Consider the following 21,424-nt stretch of genomic DNA (forward strand, 5'->3'; position numbering starts at 1 on the left):
GTCTCTACCTCCATCCATGTTGTCTTATGCATGTCCATCCATTCACAACAGGTTTTCCAATGTCTGTGATAATACTGATGCTAGTTTTTTTTTAATCAATACTGAACTAAAACCTATGCGATTTAAAACAGCAGTCCTGCAGTAAAGTCGGCTTTCATGAAGGTTATAATATTAGTTTCTGTTTAATCATTACTTCAACCTTTGCTGAATCTACAGCTCAACAGTTCTGGAGTTTGCCCCACATAACTGACATTTATAAATGATAACCAGTGTAGACAAGAGCAACTACGGAGTTGCCACAAGCTGCCTCAGTGTAAACAGAATATAGTTTTAAGAATGATTTGGGGGAAAAAAATCATCCATTAAAAACGCACTTATTGATTCACCACCTGTCCTTTTTGTAGGATTTGGCTCCCTGTGACTTCTTTCTCTTCTTCAAAATAAAGCTCTAATTGAAGTACCAACATTTTGTCACAGTTTAAGAAAATCATGACAGAACTTCCAGGAAATGTTGCAGGAGCTCTGGGAGCAGTGTCTCAATGCACACTGAGACTACGTTTTTTGTTCGTTTTATTTTTATTGGCACTTTTATAGTTTAATTCTCTATTTTCTTCTATTCTTTTCTTTCTTAGAATTTTGCTCTTATCCCTCATACCCATATTTGCCTTTCCTTGAATGTACTATGGTATTTTGCTATTTACAGTATTTTATTTGAATCAGTTGTGTTTGTTCTAGTACTTTCTTTATGCTGACATTCTGTACTGTCTGTATCTTCTACCATGTGCTCAAATAGTCCTCAGTGGCACCATCCTCAAAAGGCTGCAACCAACTGTGTAACTGTCTGGCTTTTATTTTGGAATCACCCCTTTTTTCCCTGAGCAGGCACAACTATTTCCTTATGTCTGTCATCAAATAATTCAAACAGACACTCAGTCTTTTATGCACCCCTCTGAAGTCAATGTATATATTTTTGGTTTAGATTGTAAATTTCAACTATTTTTGAATAAGTTTGAATTAGAAAACTCACGAATTTTTTAAGATTGGCAAACTGATTGCAGTTTATTTCACACAGTCTTCTAATGCACTGATGGGGATGAGGTTTATATTGACATGTACATTTAAAATTGCAAAAGCAGCAATATGACTCTGTCACAAAGTCATGCAAACACCACAAGTATCAGCATCAAAGTACATATAAGTATATTGGGGAGTATAGGGTATTGGGTAGCCTCTCAAATTATACTGCATAATCAAACGTTGTAATTATTTTTTATGTTTTTTTTCATAATCTAAATCTTAACAAGCAACTGAAGTATGAAACAGATGTAATGGAGTAATAAGTATAACTTGTGTCACTAAACATAGCAGAGTAGATATATAAAGTTGCAGAAAATAGAAATATCTCAAAGCTATACTTCAGTAAATGTACTTAGTTACTTTCTGAGCTGCTGTTGATGTTTCGCTGCGATGTTGCGTGTGAAGACTTTGCCATGTCAGCAGCGTCTCCACCCTGATTCCCGGGTGTCTGCGCTGAGCTGAGTGCAGCTGAGTGAGCGTTTTGACATGATTGTTGCTGCGCTGCCGACACACAGAAACACAGAAACACACACGCAGGCCTTCAGCGTGCATCCTGCAGTGCGTTTAGTCCTTCAGAGTCTGCAGGTGTTTGTTTTAGAGGCTAAGGTCTGAGTTTCTGCTGCACTGCTCGATTTGTTGCACACATTTCTCAATCCTGCATGTATGGTAAAGCATCAGTAATTATAGTCCAATAATGTTATGTTACAAAGGGACCAGCCAGGAGAGAAAAGATGAAGCAAATCATCCATCCATTCTCTATACACCGCTTTATCCTCAGTAGGGTCACGGGGGGTGCTGGAGCCTATCCCAGCTGACTCAGGCGAAGGCAGGGGACACCCTGGACAGGTCGCCAGTCTGTCACAGGGCTACATATACAGACAAACAATCACACTCACATCTACGGTCAATTTAGAGTAATGAATAACCTCAGCATATTTCTGGACTGTGGGAGGAAGGCGGAGTACCCGGAGAAAACCCACGCATGCACAGGGAGAACATGCAGACTCCATGCAGAAAGATCCCAGGAATGCCGGGACGCGAACCAGGGATCTTCTTGCTGCAAGGCGAACGTGCTAACCACTACTCCACTGTGCAGCCTGAAGCACATCAGCTTTACATACCAGTCATCAGAGGAAGGTGATGCCTCAGCAAACACACACTCAGCTGCCGGCTGCTCAGCTGTTGAAAATGTTCCTGCTGTTTGCTGTAAACATGAAGCCTCAGATGAAGCCACCTCCTCTCCAGAAGATGCTGGCAGAAATGACACCGTTCCTGCTGCTGATGAGGCTTCAGAGAGCTCTGTCTTACCAGACAATCAGACAGCTCCTGCAGGAGAAAGTCCACAGGAGCCTCCAACAGCAGATCTCAGTGAGCCTGTGCTCAGCTCTGCTTCAGTCGTCATCGTTCAGACTGGCCCGACTGATGCTGTTTCAGCTGATGAAGGTCCAGCAGAAACTCCCACTGCTGCTGAACTTACTGATGAAGTGACGGCTGAAGCTCTTGACAACAGAAAGACTCTGAGAAGGATTTTTTGGCAGAGTGATCAGAACTCTGTGCTGTTGTTGCTCTGTACAAGTTATGGAGTAATTCATTGTTATTGTTTACCATTTCATTCATGGTTGACTATTTAATTTACACCTCATTATTTCATTTGTTGTTATTGTTTCATTTATTGTTCATTGGTGAATTTTTCCTCTCTCAAATACAGCCCGCCATCTTTTCTGTGGTCACACTGACAACTAAAATTAACTGTAAAATAAGAAACCAAAGTGTATGTGAAATACATAAAGACTTACAACAGGCCTCTGTACCACAACAACAAACCAGAATTCATGAAATTCAGTTTTGTTTTTGTTTTTTTGTTTGCCATCCTATGAAAAACCTCTGAAGGGACCAAGCAAAAAGATGTTTCATGTTGATAAACAGTCACTTTGTTATTCAGGAAACTTGCACATTTCCGAACAGGAAGAATCTGTATTCAACAAGTTAAGCTGTGACTGTCTTATCTCCAAACACCATCTGACATCGGATACTTGAGCAATACTTTGCAGAAATGGGTACAACTCGAAATGTGAAAACAAAACCAAAAGAAATTAAACCTTTCCCACCTGTTAAATTCCTTTCTGAGGGCTGATTTCAGCAGATTCAGTCGACACACTGTTGATCTCAGCAAATCATCAGGTTTCCCATCTGTTACTGTCTTTATTTTATTCCTGCAAGTAAAGGTGAGGAGTTGAAGGCAGCGTACACAGAGGACAGAGATGTCTGCTGTAAGGTAGGTCACAGTGTGTTTCAACTTTTTTCAATTTGAGACATTACTTTTTACTTCTCTGTTACTAAGCCGGACCTCCTAAACCTCTACTGCATGCTGTTACATTACCAGACAGAAGCGCACAAGAGAGGTACTTGACTTTATGAAGACATTTGGGGAAGATTTTCCTCCACATTTGAGTCCAAATCATGCTCCAAAACCTTTACAGAGAGTTAATCACTCTGTTTGTGTGTCAAAACACAAAATAAAACACCTTTCTCATTCACTTTGCTGAACAATTTCACACCTTTTACAAACCAAAATGTCCACAAAGTACAACTTTACTGTAATGAAGACAGAGCAGCTCAGAATAAAAAGACTAATGAAAGTGACACAAATTTTGTTCAAATGTTAGCAGGAGCTGATGTTTAGTCTGTTACTTCCGGTTGTTTGCAGCAGTCTTTCCTCTGAGTTCATTGAATACCTGCAGCATCCGAGTGAAGCAAGATTCATATGATGATCCAAATCATTTCAATTCCACATTATTCTGAATATAGAGGCAGGATCGGTCAGGATGTAGCATCAGATCACACTGTATACTCTCCTTTATTCCATATAGGTGAGCTATAATACACAGAATCACAGTTTACTAGTTTTTATAATTTCCTAAAATGTGTCTGTGATTATAATGTAACTATTGCTGTATGTACTTGAAGAAGGAAAATCAAACAGCTGTGATGGAGCTCTTCCACTACTGTAGGAAATAATGTTATTGTGTGTTAAATATATCACTTGTAAATATATGTGTACTAGAAATATCATTACTTAGTCAAAGCGAAAGTGAAACTTTCTGTAAGGCTTTTATTCACTGAGGAACTGTTTGTGCTTTGGTGACATCTGCTGGTCAAACTCTAGAATTGCAAAACATGAGATTTAATCAGTGATGGAGACTGAACAGTCGTTTTTAACTACAGACATTGTGACTTGTGGAAGTAGTTGAAGCATGTTAGTGTGTTTTATAAATAAGATTGAAGGTGGTTCTGTGCTCATTCTGATTCATGTGTCTCAGCCAGATGACATTTAAGCATCTTTAATATTAATATTTACATGTGTGCTCCTCCTACTTCTACATCTCAAAATGGATTTGTTAAAGAAATACTTTTCTTGTGACTGCTCACTAAAGCAGTCTTAGCGTGTTGAAAAGCATCAGTGCATAAAGATGTTTTGTTTCTATGGAGGCCTGAACGAGGTAAATAATCTATTATTTTTTTCAGTAAAAAAAACAAAACAAAACAAAAAGAAAATATACTAAATATTGCATTGTGTTCTTATTTATTGTTAGCTTATACATCTTTGCAGAAACTGTAACAAAACAGTGTGTGAATTGCACTGGAGGAATGTTACAGAAGTAAATTAAGTTTAGTTATTTTCTTTTGAGTCGACAGCCAGATAGCAAAAATGATCAGCTGTGCCCTGAAGTCACAACAGCTTACACAAAAAACTTAAAAAGTTCTATTCATATTGTATTTCCACTATAATTAAAAATATAAAATGTAACATAATTGATTGCAGAAATATGGACCCATAATTCAACACAGGTGCAGCCAGTTGGGGCTAAAACTCACACAATTAGTGAAATGCAGATCAATGAGAAGGATTCAAGTGACTGTGGTATAAAAACATCTGTATCTGGAAAGTCCATTCACTACTGAATCAGTACTCCTGGATAGAACTACACCACAAAGACACAAAAGCACTCAAAGCAATTCAGTGAAAAGGTTACTGAAAAGTGTAAGTCAGAGGATGAATTCAAGAATATTTTCAACTATCAGAGAAATGAAAGGAACATGATGTGTAAATGTGCTTGGAGCAGGTCTGTCTCAAAAACTAAGTAACTGTGCAAGAAAGACACCAGAGAGGGAGGTCACCAAGACAACTATGACTTATTTGAAGGAGTTACAAGATTGAACAGCTGAGATGGGAGAGACTGAATACAACAACTGCTGTCTGGTCTTCACTAGTCAAAGCTTTATGAGGAAAAAAGCGCATAGCAAATGTCAACGCGAGTTCAAAAGAAACATGTGAGAAACTCTGAAGAAGTTTCTTTGGTCTGATGAGTCCAAAATGGAGTTTTTGGCAATCAGAGTAGATGCTATGTTTGGCAGATACAAAACACTGCACATCATCATGAGCACATCATCTCCAGTGTAAAGCATGGTGGTGGCAGCATCATGATGTGAGGCTCAGCAGTAAGCTGATTCTTGAATGGGTAGCTGAGGAAAATAAATTTGGCAAAGGATAGGAAAATCATAAAATACAACCTGATGCAGTCTGCAAGAGAACTACGACTTGGGAGGAGATTTATTTTCCAACAAAACAATGACCCAAAGCTTACAGCCAAAGCTACACAGAAATGGTTTGAAAACAAGACATAAAAGAGCAATGAGATGTATACATTTCCAAGAGGATTAACTATTTTTTATAGGCATAGTATAATTGTATTTGTTTCAGTTTCACTTTAAATTTCACATCTGGATGATGTTTTGTTTTACAGAGAGGAACTACAACAGGCCTTGTGCCGCTACAGCACAGATACCCTCACCTACATCGACAAAGTGAGAGAATTCTGTCAGATGTACTCAAAATGGATTATCTGGAGAGAGACAGAGTTAGAAATAATGATGGACATCAAAAACAGGAAAGACAAAATCGACCTAAACATCAGCCATGTTACGAAGTCAGAGGACAAAGGTAAGGCCTTTGGGGAATATCTAAAGAGCAAGGTAACCCTGAAGGCAGACAAAATGCGTGCAGAGTTGGAGAAGGAGCTGGCTGAAGTGTTGAAGAACACTCTGGGAGGTTTGGAGAAGCTTGACTGTTTCCTGGATGCAGTGGAGAAGCTGGCAGTCACCTCACTGCATGTGTTCATGGAGAACCAGGTGTTGCACCTGCCTGAAGAGATCAGCTTTGAATACGTTGAGGTGGTCATCAGTGCTGCACAGCAGATCTGCCCTCTCCTCCTGGAGTTTAAAAGAGACGCAAGCGTCTTCTTCCTCCCCAAACTTCAGAATGTGGAAGTGCTGGCATATCAGCTGGACAGATACATACAGATCACCAAAACCGTGTGTGAGAAGCTGGACAAAAGGTAAACTGATGTTGTAGAAACTAAATGATACACATATGTTGCACAATACATTCCATGTACTGCAGAAAATAAGTCAAACTGTCTTTCACAGTTGCTTCAGTGACTTTTGCCTGAAAACAACTGTGGAAACTGTTGTGGAGCTCCATGTGGATTTGACTGAAGATGACGTACGAAGGATGCTTGATCACATCAATCAGCTTGAGGAAATTAGGTAGGTTTAACCTTGGTACACTACATGATTAGATTTTTTCTTTTAATATGCACCATTTTCCTCAATTTACCTTTAGGTTTACATTGGAGTTACCAGACAATAGCTGAACAAAGAGGAAATCAGCATGACAAAGTAAAACCTATCACAAATATGAAAATATGTTTGAGAAAGGCTGATCTGAAGGGTTGTGTATCTGCAAAAAAACAAACAAATAAACACTACTTTGTAAGAAAAAGAGGTATAAGTGGGCAAAAGCACACAAAAATTTGACTTATGATGACTGGAAACAAGTTCTCTGAACCGACGAAAGCAAGTTTGAACTATTTGGTGGAAATCACAGAGTCTGTCTGCAGACAAGCTGTTGATCATCTTAAAGCGCCATGCATAACACCCACAATAAAGCATGGAGGTGGTAGTACCATGGTACGGGGACGTTTTGCAGGTGTTCAGTAGGAGATTTGTTTGAAGGGTATCATGAAGAAGGAGCATCCTTCAGCATCATGCAGTTCCATCTGGACTACGACTTGTGGGTCTAAAGTTTGTTTTGCAGCAAGATAATGACCCTCTCCTTCCAGGGTCTGTCAGGATTACGGATGTTGATGCAAATTTGGTTGTGTTAAGAACGCGTGGCTTTCTGGCCGCTCTGACGTGCTCTTGTACTCTGTCGTGGTCCAAAAAAATAACAAAAGTAACACCAGTAGAATCTATTCAAAAAGTAATAGTCCAAACTCACAATTATGAACGAATTCATCAATTTATTTACCTTCTGGAGTTCATCAAACTTAACAAAGAGCAAAGTCTTTCCAATAAACAGTCGGTCATGCCGCGCCACAATAAACCACGGTCAAAAACAATTCACCTCTTGATTTGCGCCACACCTGTGGCAATTAGTGTGGCCTTTAAATACACAGGTAACACGTCACAGCACCACTTGCTGGTTACCAACTGAAATGGCTCCAACAGCAGGGACAAAAAATGAGGGGAAGGTGATCTTTGAAAGATGGTCTGGCCCCCTCAATCTCCAGACCTCTCTCCAATTGAGCTTGTGTGAGACGGATTGGATCTATCAGTCAGAAAAGTGCGTCCCACGAATCAGCAGTCTCTCACTGATGAACTCAAGAAAGCTTGGAATGCAATTCATTACACATACCTTAAAAAAAACTTGTGAAATGAACGCCTCGTATATGCCATGCTGTTGTTAAAGCCAGAAGCGGGGATTTTGATGAAAGCAAAGTCGACGCAAGAAGAACGCAAATACCTGATAATTATATTAAAAATGTATTCTGATCAGTGACTCTATATACAATAATTGTCTTTGTTTTGTTGCAAGGATGCCAATGAAATTATGATCTTTTTTTTTATACATATTTGATTTTGCCTCCAAACTTTTGGCATGTAGTGTATGTGTTTAGGATCCAAATCTCACATCAGGACACTTGTGCAAGGTCTACAAAAGATCATTTGACACATACTGCGAAAAATACAGTTGTTGATTACAAGAAAAAAAATTTTGTTTACATTCCTGCTCTGTATAAAGACTGCTGTCTAAGCAACATGGTCCAGTGGATGGAACAGACACAATATCTCAGTAGGGATTGGAATTATTTCCAAAAAACACAAAATGATGCAGATATCCACAGTCAGCAGATGATGAATCCTAATGACTTCACCTTAAAGTTTTCCATTTACACGTGTGACTGATATATTGCAAGTACTGTTGGGAGAACTGATGTAAAATTTAGTGTAAACCGTAAAGGCCATATTGTAAATTAATTCCTTCTTAATTTCCCCTTCTCTCCTTTCAGGAGGAACCAGCCGTTCCGGATGGTGTGCTTGTTCCAGGAAGTGTCCTGTTCAGACTTCATCAGTCAGTTCGAAGAACGACAGCCCAGGATGCTGGAGTTTCTAGAGAAGTTGGAGGAGATTGCTGTTCAGCTGGACAGGATGAATAAGGGTGCAAAGATCTCCAGTGTGGCGGGCAGCTCAGTGGGGGCGGTTGGAGGTGTGCTGTCCATTGTTGGCTTGGCATTGATTCCTTTCACAGCGGGAGTTTCTTTGGCTCTGACAATGACCGGGGTTGGGCTGGGAATGACCAGTGCAGTCAACAGTGCTGTCACCACCTTCACAGAGATGGGAGTAAATGCTACGCAACAAAAGAAAGCTGGTGAAACATTTGAGGGCTTCATGAAGGATATGCAGAGTCTCCAGGAATGTCTGGAGAAGGTGGTAAATCAACCAGTCAGCAAAATGGAAGCAAATGACGTAGGTGTAGCTGTGGGAGTAGGTTTTGCGCTTGGTAAAGTTGGTGCTAATGTTGGTAAAGGCATTGATGCGCTTGTTGATGGTGCCTCTGCTCTGAGGGTGTTAAAAGTGGAAGAGGTTGTATCAAGTGCTGGTAAACTGGTGGCTCAGGAAGGGAAAGCCTTGCGTAACGTTCCCAGGGTGGCTGCAGATGTCCCAGATATTGGTCAGGCTGCAGTCAAAGGGCCTCTTGCACTCACCAAGACCGCAAGGGCCGGATTCATCGTAGCCAACGCTTTCTTCCTTGGCATGGATATCTTCTTCATCTGCAAAGACAGCATCAGTCTGTCTAAAGGCAGTGAGACTGAAGTCTCAAAGCTCATCAGAGCCAGAGCTGCTCTGTGGAGCTCAGAGATGGACTCATGGAAGAAGATCCATGACTCTCTGCATGAAGGCCAGCCGACATCAGAGAAAAGAAAATTGTCCTGGAGACACCATTTTATCCAGAGATGTAGACAGACAGCAGAACAGAGATAACAGTTCCCTCTGATAAAATGATTGAAACACTGAAAGAACAACAGTCTTCAGTTATCCAGTAGGAATCAATGAAGAGACAGCGCTCATCCAATAAACAGTGTGATCACATATCAGCTCCATTTCATGTAACTAAACCAAAATTAGTATCTGCTTTTAGCTCACAGTTCAGCACCAAAGAACAATAAAATGTAGCTTTGAGCTGCTTTTAGCTAATTATCTGCAATTCTCCTGATTTAAACCAGCATGTATTTCTGAAGCTTTGATGAAACCTGTATTACAACATAATTAATCACAGACATATTAGCATACATACTTCATTTGAAATGAAAAAAATGAAATACAACTTTAAAATGTTATTGTGATTACTGTCTTATTAAGATAGAATTTGAAAAAAAAATCATGGAACATAAATTCTGCTTTTTTTTCATGATTTGTATCATTTATCATTTTTTTACACAAACGAAAAATAAAAAAACAAAGTCTGCATTTTACTTTCAGATGTCATGTTCTATTTCTTTATTACTACTGGTAAAGTCTGTAATTAAGATTATACAGTTCTGCTTTTATAGTAAATGATATCATATTGAAACCGTTCTGACCTTTCTGAGTCCATCTTTTGAAATTGAATATTTTCGATTTTCTTTCCTCCTCTGTGAGCCTAACTGAATATCTTTCAGGGCCGACATTGTTTTTTCTTTTGCGGATGACACAACTGTGGTGGGTCTCATCAGTAACAAGGATGAGACACAATACAGTAGTTAGATGAGCAACCTGGCCAGGTGGTGCAGCACCAACATCCTCTCTCTGAACGTGGGGAAGACAAAGGAGATCGTTGTTGACTTCAGGAGAGGACACACCCAGCATGCTCCTCTCACCATCAACGGTGCAGCTGTGGAGAGAGTGAGCAGCATGAAGTTCCTGGGTCTGTACGTCTCAGAAAATCTCTCCTGGACCAGAAATGCAACATGACTGGTCAGGAAGGCACAACATTTCTACTTCCTGTGTTAGCTGAGAAGAGCCAGCCCCCCGGCCCTCATCATGTCCACCTTCTACAGAGGCACCATCGAGAGCATCCTGTCCAGCAGCATCACAGCGTGGTACGGCTCCTGCACCTCTTCCTGCCGCAGGACCTTCCAGCGCGTCGTGAAAGAAGCAGAAAGGATTGTCGGTGTCTCTATTCCCTCCCTCCAGGACATCTACAGCACCCGCCTCACTCGCAAACCACTATACATTGTGGGTGACCACACACACCTGTCCCACAACCTCTTCAGCCTGCTGCCATCAGGGAGGAGACTGAAGAGTTTGAAGACCAAGTAATTACAATTAACAGTCAATCAAGAAGAACTTATGAACACATTAATTGACAGTAAATATTATCATTCTTTGCAACCCTGCTACCCACACTAGTCACACTTTTCATTCAATAGAATGAATAAAGTTTGTCCAAACTTCTGTGTCAATCAGTGAGTAGTGTCTCTTTAGTTTTTCTTGTTAGGACTCAGATCTGTTCCTGTTTTAGCCACAGGGGGGCTCCAGAGACCAGATCACCTTGAACACTGTAATCTGCTGAGACATGAATTGTATTTACAGCACAATATTGTGAGAAATTGCTTGTAATGTTCCTCTTGACACATTGAGAACAAGTTTCTGAGACCACATGCTTTTGATAAATAAATCTGGGCACCGTTTTTAAATCTTTTTTGAGATAAAATAACTTGTAGCAGCCCAAACTGTTACAGGAAACAGTCTGGGTGACAGGTGAAAAAAGAACAACCCTGACTTAGTACACAGAATGTAAGGACAAAAATCTATATTTTATGTAGCTGAATGTTTGTTTGTTTCTGACATAATTAATTATTGTTCTGCTCTGTTAAATGCCACTGCAGAAGTTTTACATTAAAGACAAATCATCCCAGCATGGTTAGTATTTACTTTGGATCCTCATTGATGTAGCGAAAAGTGCTTCATCAGTGTAAAATATGCATGTAAAATAAAGGGGGACAGAGGAAGTGTAGAGCAGCAACACACACACACACACACACACACACACATGCATGTCTGTTTCTGATATCCCCGTGGGGACATACCATTGACTCCCATTCATATCTAACCCCTAACCCTTACCCTAACCCAGACCAAAACAATGCCTAACATTAAAGAAACTTTTTTGCACTTTTACCTTTTTCAGTAACAACAACATGGCCAAGAAAACACTGTTTCCCTCCGTGAGGACCTCATTTTTGGTCCCCACCGTGACGCGAGTCCCCACCGAGATAGAGTGGGGTCAGGTCAAAGTCCCCACCGGTATAGATAAACATGTACACACACACACACACACACACACACACACACACACACACACACACACACACACACACACGTTATCAGGTGAATTATCTGTTAAACAACTGAATCCTGAGTTCCATCACAGCTGGATAATATTCTCGTGTGAAAATCTGATCAGTTTATCCATCCATCCATACACCGCTTTATCCTCACTAGGGTCGCGGGAGGTGCTGGAGCCTATCCCAGCTGACTCGGGCGAAGGCAGGGGACACCCAGGACAGGTCGCCAGTCTGTCGCAGGGCTACATATACAGACAAACAATCACACTCACATTCACACCTACGGGCAATTTAAAGTACTCAATTAACCTCAGCATATTTTTGGACTGTGGGAGGAAGCCGGAGTGCCTGGAGAAAACCCACGCATGCTCAGGGAGAACATGCAAACTCCATGCAGAAAGATCCCGGGCCCTGATCAGTTTATCATTTATCTTTTTTTTTTTTTTTTATTGGGGAGATTTTCTGTTTAACAGCAGCATATTTGCAGCAGTGGATGAATATAGATTCACATTACGGCAGTGAAAACACATTTTGTTGTACAGTAAATTGCTGTGGTTTATTAAATTATCATCACACATGGACAGAAATATATCATCAGAATAAATCATGGATGTCTTGTCAAAAGGTGAATTTTTCCTCTCTCAAATACAGCCCACCATCTTTTCTGTGGTCACACTGACAACTAAAATTTATTGTAAAATAAGAAACCAAAGCACATGTGTAGTATACGAGGGTTTCCAACAGGCCTCTGTACCACAACAACATAACAGAATTCATGAAATTCAGTTATGGTTTGGGTCATTCCTACTATTCGGTGCCATTTCGGCCTTGTTTAATCTATTAAAAAAATGTTAAAATTTCCAATTTTTTCGTCTTCTATCTGAAGGATTACTTATCAAACTATAAGAAAACTATATTGGTCCAGCTCAGGATATCAATAATCTAATATTTTTACCAAATTCTTTGCATGTGACAGATGGCAAATGTCCACCCTGTTACGGGACATTCTCACATCTATTACACTATGTTTCCAAACCACTCTAGCTATAATAATTACATTTAGTAAGAGCTAAAATGTCCCTTAATTTACCCTTGAAATATCTATTTTGAGAAATATTAACAAAGAAGTATATGTACAAAAAATGTGCTGTATTGTAAGGCACAACACAATTTGAACACATTTCTTTTCAATTTTAAGATAATTTCAGTGGAATCTGCCTTTATTTTTTTTGTGATTTCATTATACTAATTAGAAACTGCAAGTAAACACAAAGACATGCTAAATAATTCAGACTTTTTATCTAATTCTCATCAAAAAATAATAAGGTAACAGGGTGGAAAGACGAGTAACAGGGTGGACAAGATGTCACAGAATGGACCTAATATTTGTGAACAAAATTTTATTTAAAAAATTAAATTTATTTAAACTTTACATAAACATTAAAATTATTTTAAAAAAATACTTCCAACAAGTAAATAAAAATATCATTAACTAGTCATATGAAAAACATCAAAAACGTCATTAGCATCAGCTTTACATACGAATTCACTGAACAATATAATTCATTAACAATTAGAAATTCATTCAATAATTTAAAATAGGAAATTCATTCAATAACTAAAAATAAAATAAAATAATCAATTTATAGCCAAAAATAATAATAGAAGGCAACATATGCTGAAGAAAGATGTTTATCCACCTCTGTTATGTCCACCCTGTTACTGTGTGTCCACCCTGTTACTCTACAAAACGGTAACAGGGGGGACATTTAATGCTAAAGCTGTCCCTTACTGCTAATGTGATGAAAAACAAGATAGCACTTAGTGACAACCAAGGAAGATTTTTAACATATTTATTAACCATATTTTTGAAATTACCAAAAAATATAATTTTCTGCTATAAAACAGGGTAACAGGGTGGACATCTTATGCTTTACCACGTCAGTCAAGCATTCTGAAACACTTAAAAAAGGTTGTTTAAAGAGAGGTACTTACTTTACTTCCATTAGTTTGATTTTCCCTCCAAAAGCGTAAGCTACCTCCTGTATCATGTGACTAGATGATGTATTGGGGGGGGGCGTGTGTAGAGATCTTTGTATCAAAGTAACAGGGTGGACAGTTGACTCAGGGACACAACATATTTTGAATATTTTAAGGAGTAAAAATGTATAAATAACAAAAAATAACATTTGGGGAGGTAGATTATAAACGTAGCTGTGCAACAATAGTGAAAAGTGTTGGGTTTATTTCATTACTATTACTTTTATATGTATTTTTAATTGAGTAAACATGATTTGGGACATGGGAATTTGGCCTACTTATACAAAAATAAGGGTAATTGTTTAAAATTGAAATATTCCTGCATACATATCATTGTATATTATGGTAGAGACCTGTTAACCATATAAGCCAGGCTTTTGAAAATTAGTATTAGGACATTTTTACCAAAAATATGCAATACTCTGTCATGGGGACTCAAATGGCACCGAATAGTAGGAATGACCCATTTTCTTTTTTTGTTTGCCATCCTATGAAAAACCTCTGGAGGGACCCCGGAAAAAGATGTTTTATGTTGATAAAAAGTCACTTCAGTTGTTATTCAGGTAAATGCCACATTTTTGATAGCGCTTGAAAGCACCAGGAAGAATCTGTATACAGCAAGTTAAGCTGTGACTGTCTTGTCTCCAAACACCATCTGACATCAGATACTTGAACAATGCATTGCAGAAATGGGTGCAGCTCGTTAGAAAACAAAACCAAAAGAAAATAAAACCTGTTTCACCAGATAAATTCCTTTCTGAGGGCTGATTTCAGCACATTCAGTCGACACACTGTTGATCTCAGCAAATCATCAGGTTTCCCATCTGTTACCGTCATTATTTTATTCCTGCAGGTAAAGGTGAGGAGTTGAAGGCACACAGAGGACAGAGATGTCTGCTGTGAGGTAGGTCACAGTGTGTTTCAACTTTTTTCAATTTGAGACATTACTTTTTACTTCTCTGTTACTAAGCCGGACCTCCTAAACCTCTACTGCATGCTGTTACATTACCAGACAGAAGCGCACAAGAGAGGTACTTGACTTTATGAAGACATTTGGGGAAGATTTTCCTCCACATTTGAGTCCAAATCGTGCTCCAAAACCTTTACAGAGAGCTAATCACTCTGTTTGTGTGTCAAAACACAAAATAAAACACCTTTCTCATTCACTTTGCTGAACAATTTCACACCTTTTATAAACCAAAATGTCCACAAAGTACAACTTTACTGTAATGAAGACAGAGCAGCTCAGAATAAAAAGACTAATGAAAGTGACACAAATTTTGTTCAAATGTTAGCAGGAGCTGATGTTTAGTCTGTTACTTCCGGTTGTTTGCAGCAGTCTTTCCTCTGAGTTCATTGAATACCTGCAGCATCCGCATGAAGCAAGATTCATATGATGATCCAAATCATTTCAATTCCACATTATTCTGAATATAGAGGCAGGATCGGTCAGGATGTAGCATCAGATCACACTGTATACTCTCCTTTATTCCATACAGTTGAGCTATAATACACAGAATCACAGTTTATCTACTAGTTTTTATAATTTCCTAAAATGTGTCTGTGATTATAATGTAACTATTGCTGTATGTACTTGAAGAAGGAAAATCAAACAGCTGTGATGGAGCTCTTCCACTACTGTAGGAAATAATGTTGCATCTTACAAACCAGTAACTGCATTTTATTGTGTGTTAAATATATCACTTGTAAATATATGTGCACTAGAAATATCATTACTTAGTCAAAGAGAGAGTGAAACTTTCTGTAAGGCTTTTATTCACTGAGGAACTGTTTGTGCTTTGGTGACATCTGCTGGTCAAACTCTAGAATTGCAAAACATGAGATTTAATCAGTGATGGAGACTGAACAGTCGTTTTTAACTACAGACATTGTGACTTGTGGAAGTAGTTGAAGCATGTTAGTGTGTTTTATAAATAAGATTGAAGGTGGTTCTGTGCTCATTCTGATTCAAGTGTTTCAGCCAGATGACATTTAACCATCTTTAAGTCTGCATATCTAGCCTTAATCCTCTCATAAGCTGCCTCCACTGAATTTTCCCACAGGACTGTTAACTCAATGAAATACACCGTCTGTTCATTCACAGACCACAGAACAATGTCTGGCCTCAGATTAGTTCACACTATTTTGGGGGAACAACAAGCTATCCTCCTAAATCTACCTGCATTTATCAATCACAAGCTCCTACCAGGCGGCCACTCCCCTGCCTCCTTCCTGACTTAAAGCCCCTGCCCTTCTCCCCCTCTCAAACAAATACAAAACCCTGCATATCATCAAAAGCACATCATTTCCACTGTGAAGCATAGTGGTGGCAGCATCATGGTGTGAGGCTCAGCAGTAGGCTCTGGAAGGCTTGTAAGGATAGCTGAGGAAATAAATGCAGTCAAGGGGGAAGATGTATATTCAAGCAAGACAATGACCCAAAGCTTACAGCCAAAGCTACACAGAAATGGTGTGAAAACAAAACATTAAAAAGTAATGAGATGTATACACTTCCAAGAGGATTAAATATATTTATTGGCATTTATTAATTGTATTTGTTTGAATTTCATTTTAAATTTCACTTCTGGATGATGTTTTGTCTTACAGACGGGAACTACAACAGGCCTTGTGCACCTACAGCACAGATACCCTCACCTACATCGACACGGTGAGAGAATTCTGTCAAGTCTTCTCAAAATGGATTATCTGGAGAGAGACGGAGTTAGAAATGATGATGGACATCAAAGACAGGAAAGACAAAATCGGTAAGGCCTTTGGGGAATATCTAAAGAGCAAGGTAACCCTGAATGATGACGAAAGGCGTGCAGAGCTAGAGAAGGAGCTCGATGAAGTGTTGAAGGACACTCTGGGAGGTTTGAAGAAGCTTGACTGTTTCCTGGATGCAGTGGAGAAGCTGGCAGTCACCTCACTGCATGTGTTCATGGAGAACCAGGTGTTGCACCTGCCTGAAGAGATCAGCTTTGAATATGTTCAGGTCATCATCGGTGCTGCACAGCAGATCTGCCCTCTCCTCCTGGAGTTTAAAAGAGACGCAAGCATCTTCTTCCTCCCCAAACTTCAGAATGTGGAAGTGCTGGCAAATCAGCTGGACAGATACATACAGACCACCAAAACCATGTGTGAGAAGCTGGACAAAAGGTAAACTGATGTTGCAGAAACTAAATGATACACATATGTTGCACTCCAAATTTCATGTATTGTAGAAAATAAGTCAAACTGTCTTTCACAGCTGTTTCAGTGACTTTTGCCTGGAAACAACTGTGGAAACTGTTGTGGAGCTCGATGTGGATTTGTCTGAAGATGACGTACGAAGGATGCTTGATCACATCAATCAGCTTGAGGAAATTAGGTAGGTTTGACCTTGGTACACTACATGATTAGACTTTTCTTTTGATATGCACCGTTTTCCTCAATTTACCTTTAGGATTACACTGGAGTTACCAGACAATAGCTGAACAAATCTTAACAAAAGAAAAGAAGGGCTTAGTTTTAGGGTTGAGAAGACTTACAAGAGTCACAACTTCAGTGCAAAAAACAAAAAACAAAAAAACTAATCGCTGTTTGCATTATTCACTTTAGCTCTTTGGCTTTTGAGAGTTTGCATACAGAATTCCCAATAAATCTCAGCTTTGTCCATATCTCTGACAAACTACCAAAGAAATAGCTAAAAACAAACAGCGGAATAAAGAAACAAGAGAACAGATTTGTACATTGAGGAAAGAAGGATGCACTGAAAGAGAAATTGCAAAACACTTACTGACGTCAAACAAAAGAGTTTACTACACCCTGAAGAGACTAGAAGAGACTGGAAATTTGATGACAGAAAAAAAGCCTGGAAGAAAGAGATTTACTACAAAGGTAGAGGAAAACATATTGTCACCAGTCAGAGAGATCAGCAGAAAACAACACTGCAATTAAGAGGGGAAATCAGCATGACAAAGTCAAAACCCATATCTATCACAACTATGAAAATATGTTTGAGAAAGGCTGATCTGAAGGGTTGTGTATCTGCAAAAAAAAAAAAAAAAAAAAAACACTACTTTGTAAGAAAAGGGGTATAAGTGGGCAAAAGCACACAAAAATTCGACTTATGATGACTGGAAACAAGTTTTCTGAACCGACGAAAGCAAGTTTGAACTATTTGGTGGAAATCACAGAGTACCATGCATAACACCCACAATAAAGCATGGAGGTGGTAGTACCATGGTACGGGGATGTTTTGCAGGTGATAGAGTAGGAGATTTGTTTGAAGTAAAGAGTATCATGAAGAAGGAACAATACCAGTCCATCCTTCAGCATCATGCAGTTCCATCTGGACTAAGGCTTGTGGGTCTAAAGTTTGTTTTGCAGCAAGATAATGACCCTCTTCTTCCAAGCTCTGTCAGGATTACCGAGTGAAAAAAGAAGAGGAAGATAATCTTTGAAGGATGGTCTGTCCCCCTCAATCTCCAGACCTCTCTCCAATTGAGCTTGTGTGAGACGGATTGGATCTATCAGTCAGAAAAGTGCGTCCCACGAATCAGCAGTCTCTCACTGATGAACTTAAGAAAGCTTGGAATGCAATTCGTTACACATACCTTAAAAAAAACTTGTGGAACCAACGCCTCGTATATGCCATGCTGTTGTTAAAGCCAGAATCGGTTACTTTGACGAAAGAAAAGTCTAAGCAAGAAAAACCCAAATACCTGATAACTATAGTAAAAATGTATTCTGATGAGCGACCCCCTATACAGTAATTATTTTGTTGCAAGGATGCCAACGAACCTATGATCTTTTTTTGTACAAATCTGATCTCACATCAGGACACTTGTGCAAGGTCTACAAAAGATCATTTGATACATACTGATGAAAATGTAGATGTTGAGTACAAGCAAAAGTGTTTGTTTACATTCCTGCTCTGCATAAAGACTGTCATCTGAGCAATACTGCGAGTCATGCAGGTATTGGAATTATTTCCAAAAAACATGAAATGATGCAGATATCCACAGTCAGCAGACGATGAATCCTATTGACTTCACCTTAAAGTTTTTCATTTACAGGTGTGACTGATATGTTGCAAGTGCTGTTGGGAGAACTGATGTAAAATTTAGTGTAAACTGTAAAGGCCATATTGTAAATTAATTCCTTCTTAATTTCTTCTGCTCTCCTCTCAGGAGGAACCAGTCCTTCCGGATGGTGTGCTTGTTCCAGGAAGTGTCCTGTTCAGACTTCATCAGTCAGTTCGAAGAGCGAAAGCCCAGGATGCTGGAGTTTCTACACCAGATGGAGGAGATTGCTGTTCAGCTGGACAGGATGAATAAGGGTGCAAAGATCTCCAGTGTGGCAGGCAGCTCAGTGGGGGCGGTTGGAGGTGTGCTGTCCATTGTTGGCTTGGCATTGATTCCTTTCACAGCTGGAGTTTCTTTGGCTCTGACAATGACCGGGGTTGGGCTGGGAATGACCAGTGCAGTCAACAGTGCTGTCACCACCTTCACAGAGATGGGAGTAAATGCTACGCAACAAAAGAAAGCTGGTGAAACCTTTGAGGGCTTCATGAAGGATATGCAGAGTCTCCAGGAATGTCTGGAGAAGGTGGTAAATCAACCAGTTACCAAAATGGAAGCAAATGACGTAGATGTAGCTGTGGGAGTAACAGTGGCACTTGGTAAAGTTGGTGCTGATGCGCTTGTTGATGGTGCCTCTGTTCTGAGGGTGTTAAAAGTGGAAGAGGTTGCAGCAAGTGCTGGTAAACTGGTGGCTCAGGAAGGGAAAGCCTTGCGTAACGTTCCCAGGGTGGCTGCAGATATCCCAGATATTGGTCAGGCTGCAGTCAAAGGGCCTCTTGCACTCACCAAGACCGCAAGGGCCGGATTCATCGTAGCCAACGCTTTCTTCCTTGGCATGGATATCTTCTTCATCTGCAAAGACAGCATCAGTCTGTCTAAAGGCAGTGAGACTGAAGTCTCAAAGCTCATCAGAGCCAGAGCTGCTCTGTGGAGCTCAGAGATGGACTCATGGCAGAAGATCCATGACTCTCTGCATGAAGGCCAGCCGACATCAGAGAAAAAGAAAATTGTCCTGGAGACACCATTTTATCCAGAGATGTAGACAGACAGCAGAACAGAGATAACAGTTCCCTCTGATAAAATGATTGAAACACTGAAAGAACAACAGTCTTCAGTTATCCAGTAGGAATCAATGAAGAGACAGCGCTCATCCAATAAACAGATTGATCACATATCAGCTCCATTTCATGTAACTAAACCAAAATTAGTATCTGCTTTTAGCTCACAGTTCAGCACCAAAGAACAATAAAATGTAGCTTTGAGCTGCTTTTAGCTAATTATCTGCAATTCTCCTGATTTAAACCAGCATGTATTTCTGAAGCTTTGATGAAACCTGTATTACAACATAATTAATCACAGACATATTAGCATACATACTTCATTTGAAATGAAAAAAATGAAATACAACTTTAAAATGTTATTGTGATTACTGTCTTATTAAGATAGAATTTGAAAAAAAAATCATGGAACATAAATTCTGCTTTTTTTCATGATTTGTATCATTTATCTTTTTTTTTTACACAAACGAAAAATAAAAAATAAAGTCTGCATTTTACTTCAGATGTCATGTTCTATTTCTTTATTACTACTGGTAAAGTCTGTAATTAAGATTATACAGTTCTGCTTTTATAGTAAATGATATCATATCGAAACCGTTCTGACCTTTCTGAGTCCATCTTTTGAAATTGAATATTTTCGATTTTCTTTCCTCCTCTGTGAGCCTAACTGAATATCTTTCAGGGCCGACATTGTTTTTTCTTTTGCGGATGACACAACTGTGGTGGGTCTCATCAGTAACAAGGATGAGACACAATACAGTAGTTAGATGAGCAACCTGGCCAGGTGGTGCAGCACCAACATCCTCTCTCTGAACGTGGGGAAGACAAAGGAGATCGTTGTTGACTTCAGGAGAGGACACACCCAGCATGCTCCTTTCACCATCAACGGTGCAGCTGTGGAGAGAGTGAGCAGCATGAAGTTCCTGGGTCTGTACGTCTCAGAAAATCTCTCCTGGACCAGAAATGCAACATGACTGGTCAGGAAGGCACAACATTTCTACTTCCTGTGTTAGCTGAGAAGAGCCAGCCCCCCGGCCCTCATCATGTCCACCTTCTACAGAGGCACCATCGAGAGCATCCTGTCCAGCAGCATCACAGCGTGGTACGGCTCCTGCACCTCTTCCTGCCGCAGGACCTTCCAGCATGTCGTGAAAGAAGCAGAAAGGATTGTCGGTGTCTCTCTCCCCTCCCTCCAGGACATCTACAGCACCCGCCTCACTCGCAAAGCACTAAGCATTGTAGGTGACCACACACACCTGTCCCACAACCTCTTCAGCCTGCTGCCATCAGGGAGGAGACTGAAGAGTTTGAAGACCAAGTAATTACAATTAACAGTCAATCAAGAAGAACTTATGAACACATTAATTGACAGTAAATATTATCATTCTTTGCAGCCCTGCTACCCACACTAGTCACACTTTTCATTCAATAGAATGAAAAAAGTGTGTCCAAA

General features: G+C 39.7%; 2 protein-coding genes across 2 annotated transcripts; both read left to right on the forward strand.

Moving 5' to 3' along the window:
- Positions 1–3,107: 3,107 nt before the first annotated feature.
- apol (apolipoprotein L) lies at positions 3,108–9,872 on the forward strand. The gene is given in 5 exon segments (XM_051941341.1): positions 3,108–3,352; positions 5,883–6,473; positions 6,565–6,684; positions 8,490–9,403; positions 9,406–9,872. Coding segments are annotated over 5 exon segments (1,674 nt in total). The 5' UTR covers positions 3,108–3,338; the 3' UTR covers positions 9,441–9,872.
- Positions 9,873–10,500: 628 nt separating this feature from the next.
- Positions 10,501–21,299, forward strand: LOC127531676 (uncharacterized). Its single transcript, XM_051941498.1, has 4 exons — positions 10,501–10,695; positions 16,426–17,006; positions 17,098–17,217; positions 19,022–21,299. Exons 1-4 carry the CDS (start codon positions 10,501–10,503, stop codon positions 19,953–19,955), a joined length of 1,830 nt encoding a protein of 609 aa, XP_051797458.1. The 3' UTR covers positions 19,956–21,299.
- Positions 21,300–21,424: the final 125 nt, after the last annotated feature.

The sequence above is a fragment of the Acanthochromis polyacanthus genome, chromosome 21 (assembly GCF_021347895.1).
Source record: "Acanthochromis polyacanthus isolate Apoly-LR-REF ecotype Palm Island chromosome 21, KAUST_Apoly_ChrSc, whole genome shotgun sequence".
NCBI lineage: Eukaryota > Metazoa > Chordata > Actinopteri > Pomacentridae > Acanthochromis > Acanthochromis polyacanthus.